Genomic DNA, 9,214 nt, shown 5'->3' on the forward strand with positions numbered 1-9,214 from the left:
AGTATTACACACAATTTACAAAATTATACAAGAGAGCAACATTTTATAACTGTTTCAAAGAAGATATGGAACTGAGCCAGCTCAAAAGCAATACCAGAATGAAGTGGTACAAATATATACATGAGTAGTCCATGATTATTTCATCTGCATTTGTTACATTCATTTACTGACACAGAAATGAATTGGTAAGCAGCGTGAAGATATTTGGGAAAGGCCTTTTCTGCAGTGGCTCCCTGTCTGTGGAATACTCTCCCTAGGGAGGTTCGGCTGGCGCCTTCATTTTACACCTTTAGGCACCAGGCAAAAACATTCCTCTTTATATAAGTCTTTGGCTGATTACATCCAATACCATCTTAAATGTTTTGTGGGGTTAGTGGTTTATTTTTGTTCTTGTTTTCATCATGCATTTTGCGTTTTTTTTTAATCTTGTGTTTTTGTGTTGTGAACCACCCTGAGATTTATGGATAGGGTATGGTATACCAATTTAATAAATATTGTAATAATAATAATAATTTGTTAAGCCTAAGGTTCTTTGCCTTCATAACAATGTCTATAAAAATAAATCAAGATCAGGTCATTTGTGCTTTTGCTACAGGCTTGACAAGTTTGTTTATAGTTTGCTAAACATAGATCAGACTGCAGAGATGTTTGCTGCTGATATCTTATTCCCTAAAACCCATGCAGACTAAAAATGCATAGCTCATATTAGTTACACCGTCTATCTGTTAGTTCTTTCTGCTATGTGGAAGTGCATGGCTTTTTCTATTTTAAAAGTTTTCCCAAATCGTTTTTTTCTATCTTGCAGAGCAGAAATACAGATAAGAACTAGCTACATTTTCCTTCACTATCATAGTGCATTGCCCTTGAGGTGCTCCCCTAGCCATTTTCCAAATTATAAAATCAAATCACCTGAGCAAATTTCTAGTTTTAGAGGAGCATAATTTGTTGAATTATTTTTGGTTCTGGGTAGTTGTTGAGATTACATTACTATTTGGGTCAATTTTAACTGCTGTTGTTTATTGATTTTGTTTTATGTATGTGGGGAAACCACTTTTGAGACTCATAATTTATAAATGAAAAGCTGGAATTTAAGAAAATAAAAATTCAAAAATTTTGAGGTTTCAAAAGTTCTTTGGCATTCAGCACTTAAAATTCTTACAGCCTGAACCTAACCATGCTTTATGTTTACTTCTTTTCTATGGAGCTTTTTGTCCAGTTTGTGTACTTGGGATTCCATGCTCTACAAGTAACATTCACCTGAATGGAGCTTCCTTCTGAGCAACAGATAGCCTTGTTAATGTACAAACGAGCACCCAAGATGGTACAGATGACGCAGGAAGCACAAATGCTTCAAACTACCTATTTCCTAGCCTACACGGTCAATGAAGTACAGTGGTACCTTGGGTTAAGTACTTAATTCGTTCCGGAGGTCTGTACTTAACATGAAACTGTTCTTAACCTGAAGCACCACTTTAGCTAATGAAGCCTCCCGCTGCTGCTGCGCCGCTGGAGCACGATTTCTGTTCTCATCCTGAAGCAAAGTTCTTAACCCGAGGTACTATTTATGGGTTAGCAGAGTCTGTAACCTGAAGCGTATGTAACCCGAGGTACCACAGTGGTACCCTTTGGGTTACAAACACTTCGGGTTACAAACTCCGCTAACCCAGAAGTAGTACCTTGGGTTGAGAAATTTGCCCCAGGATGAGAACAAAAATCGCATGCTGGTGGCATGGCGGCAGCGGGAGGCCCCATTAGCGAAAGAACTGCTTTGGGTTAAGAACAGACCTCCGGAACGAATTAAGTTCGTAACCCGAAGCACCACTGTATTATTTTAGCATGTTCCCTGTCCAAGACTGCAGAAACATCTCCTGCGTAGAGGAGGTGCAACTTTTAAAATCTGGATATGACTTACTTCTGAGTAGGTATGGTTAGGATTGATTGCACTTTAAGTTCTACTGAACTGAACTGAACAGAGCTCACTCCCAGCTAACTGGGGCATTCGTCTGCCGTCCTAAATGTTACTGTAGCTGCATGGTAACCAATTTTCTGCAAGTGGGTGCTTAGCACTTGGGATAACATTTATGCAAGCCAACTCTGTGGACTTGGCTTCCAATTCTGCAGTCAGAACCCACGCACCAGCCTCTATCAACAGCGGCTCCAGTATGGCTACGATAACATTTAATGCCCCCTCTCTTGTGGGGGAATGAAAGTGCCTTCCAATTTTTCCCTAGTCTATGTCATTCACCACCACATCCAAAAATGCCCTTCCTTACATTCCAAACTTTCAATAGAATCTTCTTCAAAGTTACAACAGCTTAAACTGTCATTGCACTTCCTCTTACAGCAGATGGGCCCGACTGAGGTCAGTTCCTGTGTATATCCCTCTGAGGACTGCAATCCTAGCATCTTACTTTCAGGGTCAGAACGTTCTTCCCATGTTAGAAGATGGCACATCCATCTTAAGAAAAATTAGCTGGAAGCCAATCCCACTAACTGCTTAGAATTACAGCAGAAACCTTGGTAACAGATGTCCTTGATGACAACACTGGCAGATTTACAACTAACTGCAGGACTATAGACATGCTTAGACACAGCTGCACAAGTTTATTCAGAAGAACACTTTCATTGTGTTCATTGGGAATTATTAAGGGCACATTAAGATGCCATACCTCCAAGGCTAAGGGTTCAGTGGCAAACTTGTGATTACTAACTCTGTTCCCATTACAAAACAGAAAAACAAAAATGAACTGGCAGGTGCTAAGCACAATTTGTATGGCAGAAGTGACAGAAGTGGCTAATGCTTCCCTGCTTATTGTACCCCTGCCATTCCTGAGCTATTCTCTACCCACCCCTGTTTCATGCAGCGAACAGCACAATTTGAGAGCACCTCTGCTTACTGCTTTAAAGCAAAGAAATAGTGATCTGTTCTCTTTGACCTGTTTGCCAACACACACTTAGTTTAGCCCTTAAGCGTTTTTGTTTTTTAAGAAGAACACTGCAAGCCTGGAGCCTCACATATAATTAGTCAGTTTATGACCACTCAGAGGAATGCTGTATTCATAAACCATTTGCAAAGCATGGAGCAGCTTCAGAAAAATTAATGGATCATATTGACTTCTTTATGCATTATGCATACTCCTCAGCCAACTAAACTCTCATTTCTTAAATGGTTCCACCCACCTCTCCCATTGCCTCTTACGTCTGTTAAAGTACTGATTTATTTATTGAAGTTATTTATAATGTCAGTGTTCACAGTCCCAGCTAGATGATGCACCTAATTCGTTTCCTCCAAAGCCTTCCTCAAAACCCAACTTTTTTCACAAGACCCATTTCTTAACTCCTGGCAGCCATATGTGATCCATTTACCCAGAAGTAAGCTCCTCTGTTGCTACAGTTTGCATGCTGACTGTGTGTAAGCTGCTTGGGGCAGAGGCCTCTCCATTAAAAAATAATAATCTATTTTTTCCTCTGTAAAGCATACATCAATCTCTGTGCATAGGAAAACAGGACGAGATGGAAGAGTTAACAACTGTTTGAGTTTCCTCTTGCACAAGGATCCAACGCAACTTGTTAAACAAAAAAACCCGAACACACAAGCATCCGCCTGGGACACTGACCTTGCTCCAGCCGGAAGAGGGTCTTGTCCAGCTTTTCCATGTCGTTGAGAAGAAGCACTCTTGTCTGCTTACCGTGGGGCATCTTGGCTGCCTGGATTTCTCAGTCCTTGCAGGCCACAGAGATTAGCTTCGGAAAGAAAGGTGTGGCTCCTAGGCAAGCAAAAGACACATACACAAAATACATAAAAGAGCAGCGTTTTGCAGCAAGCAAAGGAGGAGATGGGCGCATGCAGGGGTCACCTTGAAAGTACTCCTGAAGAAGTCACCCAGACACGGGGGCACTCACATTTTTCACCCACCCCCTTTGCAATAAAACGACTCGGCAGAGAACGGTGTCAGAGGGCCGAGCAGGAGGGAGGTGGGGGCCGGTGTGTGGGAAGGTTGCCAAGGGTGCGCAAAAACCCCCTTCTCTCCCAGCCAAATCTGGCGAGGCTGCAAAGCACCCGAGGACCACCGTGCGGGTCTGCAGGAGGGCGCTGTTCCTCTGGGGCCTGAGGGGCTGGCGCCTGTCACTCTTTCTCCTTTCCAGCCCCCCCAACCACCTGCCCCACATACCACAATGCGACCTGCCCCGGCGGCGCCACTGTAGAGCCAGTCCCCCCCTATTATCCCCGCCTGCGATTGTCTATAAATACGGCGCGCGGCCTCTCGCCACTCACCCGGAGACGCGGCTCCTGCGCGCAAAGAGGGAGGCGGGAGTCGAAAGAGAGACGGACCGGAGAGAGGGAAGGGAGGGAGGAAGGAAAGGAAGAGTGAGGGATGCAGCCCCAAACGGGAGGAGGCTCGGCCTCTGCAAGGCAGCGAATAGCCCCGCCTGCCTGAAGGGCTTCCAGGGAGGAGGAGGCTGCTGCGCTCGCCCCGGGCAGGGAGACTGGCTCTAGCGGCGGCGCAGGGTTGCTCGGCTTCGCCTTTGGCATGCTCTCCTCCCCACGCCCAGCGAGAGCTGCTCTAGCAGCAAAGGAAAGGGGGGAGGAGGAGGAGGTGGGGAAAAGGAGGAAGAGGAACTGCGAAGCCGAGGGAAGTTGCCGCAAAGGCCGTTGCAAAATGCGCCCTTTGGCGCTTGCAAAACAGGCTCTTCTTTCCCCGGCTGCCGGCTCTGCGCTCCGGCTTCCTTCAGCCCCGGGCGGCGTGATCATTTGCCATCTTATGTTTTCAGATGTGCTGGAAGCCGCCCAGAGTGGCTGCCACATGGGCGGGGTACAAGTAATAAAGTGGTTGTTGTGGTTGTTATTAGGAGGGCACCAAACTGGGCCAGGTTCCGGGCTGGGGACTGTGGGCCTCCTGCGGTTGCAGGACTACAGTTCTCCTTCTTCCTAGTATTGGCCATGCTGGCGGAGGCTCATGGGAGTTGGAGTCCAACAATGTCCGGAGCTGAGCGCGCGCGCGCGTCTATTCCCTGCAATTGCAATTTCCCCCGATCGCCACGGTGTATGGCATTGGGAATGCATGGCGGGGATTCCTATAAATGGCCAGATTGAGGAAGTGTGGCTCTTGGTGCTGTGCACCAAGTTGATATTCCGTGTTTTCTCAACCACAGGTGGGGAAGGTGGTGGGAAGCGGGAGCGAACACAAGCACCCTGGGCCAGTGTTGCCAATGTTTCCTTTTAAGATTTTTTTATGGTGGTTTCCAATGATCTGACTCTTTGACACGCATGGAGTATCTTACCTTTTCACGGGACCTGGATGATAAGTGCCTCTGAGCACGTGCGGAAGTTTCTTTTCAAATACAGTATGTGCGCAGGGCTGGCCCAAGTCATTTTTGCAGAAAATAGCACCTATGCATAGTCAAGGTCCATAGTACCAGAGGTGAGCAAAGTTATTTCGGCAGCTGAGGCATAAAATCTCAAGCATTCTCCCCTAGAGGGGGGAAAACCCGCCAGTAAAAAATAACAAATAACAGCAGACTAATAGTAACCAACGAAGAGAAGGGTCGCGAAGAGTCAGACACGACTAAACAACAACAACAACAGTAACCATATGATGTTTCTGAGGATGTGTAGTATGCTTTCTCAGAAGATTGGTATATCTTTGTAGGTGCCCTCTGCTGCAACATTTTCTTGCAGACCCTGCTTGGTGTTTTTTTTTAAAAAAATTATTTACTCAAAAACATTCATTTACTACTATTCATAAAATAATCTCAAAACAGTTTACAACAATAGTGCATAAAACCATACAATAAAAATTGCACATTTTAAAATCTGGAATCGGCTTCGCAGTTCTGAAGTGCTGATGCTCTCATCTGAATCTGTATCCACCACCCATGTGCTGGTTCATGACTAGGGGCTTCCAGATTTCACGGTCCTCTCCCCATTACCATTTGCCGATCGCCATGGGACTCTCTTGGGTTTGGATTTGGGATGGGTTTTGGGAAGACGCGTGAATTTGTTTTATGTCTGTAGATCAGTGCACGCCAACCAATGCACAGTCTTTGCAGTAAGGCTCTATTCTGATGGCATGAGTATCACGGCGACCAGTAGATTCTTATCTGCTGCGGCCTTCATTTGCCTTCACCGCTGTTGTAACACACTGCTTGTTACCTTCCACCTATTTTGCCTTTGAGGATTTCTGGGATCATTTTTTGTCTAGCTCCTCCCCTTTGACCTTACCGCTTTGGGTGACCCTGCTGGGAGCCACCACGGCAAGGTGATGATCCAGCGACAACAGCAATAACCGTCTGCTGTCAATGACAGTCTATTATCAGATCCTGAATTCCAACTGGGTAGGGCTGGATTCAACTAACTGAGCATGCTAGCAGAAGCCAGTGCAAGTACAGTCATACCTCAGGTTAAAGTCGCTTTGGGTTAAAGCTTTTCAGGTTGTGTCCCACGGCGACCCGGAAGTAATAGAACGGGTTACTTCCAGGTTTCGCTGCTCGTGCATGCACAGACTCTCAAAATGATGTCGTGCGCAGAAGCGGCAAATTGTGACGCGCAGATATGGGTTGCATTCTGCTCAGGGTGTGAACAGGGCTCCGGAACGGATCCCATTCGCATCCAGAGGTACCACTGTACAATATGGCTCCCCCCCTTCCTCCCCATGTGCAAATCTGCTCTGGAGGGAATAACCCGCTAGAACAGTGGAGGGAGAGGGGATAGTTCTGTCCAGCAAGAAGAAATGTTTGCAACAATGGAATAATCATCACAGTGTGACCCTGAATATCTCATCGTGATAGGCCCATTCGAAGAAGCCAGACAACACGTTTAGGTTCATACTCCAATTTACTAGGCATTCATTGCATTTCCAATGCTGGGTTCTTAATCTGTGTTCACAAAATAGACTTTATCCAAAATGCATACAGTGGTACCTCGGGTTACAGACGCTTCAGGTTACAGACTCTGCTAACCAGAAATCGCACCTCGGGTTAAGAACTTTGCTTCAGGATTAGAGCAGAAATCGTGTGGCGGCGGCGTGGCGGCAGCGGGAGGCCCCATTAGCTAAAGTGATACCTCAGGTTGAGAACAGTTTCAGGTTAAGAACGGACCTCCAGAACGAATTAAGTTCTTAATCCGAGGTGCCACTTTATTGCTGTTTGATGCATTGTTTCTCAAACTGGACACTGATTGGAGTCTTTTAAGTCTTTCGCAATCTGCCTCTGGCCAATTGGGAAAGACCCTCCTGGTGTGTCCACAAACGGAAACGAATCTGACATTATTGAAGCCATGCTGATGTGAACAGTTAGGGAGGAAAGAGCTGTACAACACATGGGCGGAGGGGGTAACAAAATCAATGTGTTTTAAGATAAGTAGCATGAGCATGCCACTAGTGCTTCTAATCTAACTGGAATCACAAGATCACAGCTTAAAGGTTTTTGCTGCAGCAGACTCATTTCTAAACTGCCACAGTATGTACCATCTCAGGATACTGAGCAATACATGCCTCTGTGTTCAGTTTCTTGCTGTGAATTATGTAATCTGAAACACTGATTATTATTTTTTTGCCACTACAATCCACTTAGCTTCTTTCAGAGCTTTGCACCCCTAGTTTCCTACTATTTGTAGCCAGCCCTATAACAGAAGCAGTCCAGTTGCTCACAAGTGTCTCAGCGATGAAATATTTTTAACTTCACTCTGCAGAGAAGGTCAGTAGTCAAAGGTCAGTCTATTTTCAATACTCAGAGGTGTTTAAAAAAAAACCCACCCTGTTCTCAAATTACAGTCACTTTGGTGAGGTGTTTTTTATGTTTGCAAGGACACCATACTGTGGAATTAAGATGGTGCTGAAATCAGAAAGTGGAAATAGATAAGGAGATACTACGGATTGAACCTAGGCCTTCTGCTGGTATAAATTTGATTAACCTGAAGTACTTTGAGTATAAGAACATCATATCTACTTGTGGTCATACTTTACTACTGCAACATCTGCTAGAGAAGATCATATCAATGTTACTATGCAAAAATTTGTCACATGAACTTAATTGCAATTATACAAGAATAATTACAATTATTCTTACAGCAATGGCAAACATATTTGCAGAATATTTCACACCAAGGCTGCACAATTCCCCCCACAAATTCACATGGTGTTGAACGTTGATTACTCATTCAGGCTGTATGCAGGCGTGGATAATTTAATGGGCTCATCAAACAGTTTTCTGTCAGGTCTCTGAAATGTAAGCCTGAGGCAGAGTTTCATCTGTCCGGAAGGAGGGAGGGGAAACTGTACTCAAGTGTGTGAGAGGGGGAAATACCACACAGTTAATTTACTGTGCCTGAATACGACGCATACATGAACAAAATGCAGCCTGGCCAGACAGCATACTTGTAGCCAAGACTTTAACTGGGGACATCAGAGCTGAAATCCCTACTTAGCCAAGAAGCTCACTGAATTGTCTAAGACAAATTACTATTGCTCAGTCTCACTGACTTCTCAGGGCTGTTGTGGTGATGAATACTTTTTAGTGTGTGTGATCAAACACTTCTAACCTGTTGCTTGGAGGCAGGATGGGATAAATAAGGAATGAATAATCAGTTCATTGGAGCCAACTGCTAGGGGCCCAGGTCCCTTCGCCCCCACAATTAAATATTTGAGGGGGCCATTCCCCGCAAAGTTGATGGGCATTGCCATTCAAATGGTGTGGGTGCACTCCGTCATGTGATTGATTATGTGGGGTGGGGCTTACTTGCCCCACCATATATTTTATTCAAGTTGGCAGCCCTGAATCAGTTCTTTGCAGTTGCTGTTGGTATTTGTGCCGCTAGTGCAAAAAATGTGATCATTCTAGCGTGTGGTGCCATCTTGTGGCCTTTCCATGGAAACAAAGCCTTACCAACAGTAAAAAAGCAAATTCTCAAGGTGGAACTATACGTTACTAGGCAAATTTGGGGCCCTGCTAATGTGTGTGTGTGTCAGTGGGCAAGAGGTGGGTACTTTAACCTTCCCCACATATTGATTGATTCTTCCCAGAAAATGTGCCTCTCTGCCATTTTTACCTCAGCTCCCCCCCCAAAGCCCCTTGGGCTCAAGACACTAGAAATAAGACCTATCAAGGGGGAAGTGGCCTGGGGGGGGGGGGGACAAACAAGCATGAGAAAAGTTGCACATCCTGTGTGGGTTGTCCCCTACAAGTGCCCCTCACACCTTGCATTTGAGTTACTTCG

General features: G+C 45.3%; 1 protein-coding gene across 4 annotated transcripts in view; it reads right to left on the reverse strand.

Annotated features, from left to right (window-relative positions):
* Nucleotides 1-4,545, reverse strand: part of AGL (amylo-alpha-1,6-glucosidase and 4-alpha-glucanotransferase) — a 52,590-nt gene extending 48,045 nt beyond the window's left edge. The window contains exons 1-2 of one of the 4 annotated variants that reach the window (XM_079981039.1): nucleotides 4,277-4,545; nucleotides 3,618-3,767 (exon numbers count right to left, since the gene is read on the reverse strand). In XM_079981039.1, the coding sequence (XP_079837165.1) occupies nucleotides 3,618-3,699 (82 nt within the window). In that variant the 5' untranslated portion in view covers nucleotides 3,700-3,767; nucleotides 4,277-4,545. Of the gene's footprint in view, nucleotides 1-3,617; nucleotides 3,768-3,903; nucleotides 4,056-4,172; nucleotides 4,252-4,276 lie in introns of those variants that run through there. The other 3 variants (XM_079981036.1, XM_079981038.1, XM_079981037.1) reach the window with 3 other exon arrangements.
* Nucleotides 4,546-9,214: the final 4,669 nt, after the last annotated feature.

This window comes from Podarcis cretensis (assembly GCF_951804945.1).
Source record: "Podarcis cretensis genome assembly, chromosome: 6".
In the NCBI taxonomy this organism is placed as follows: Eukaryota; Metazoa; Chordata; class Lepidosauria; order Squamata; family Lacertidae; genus Podarcis; species Podarcis cretensis.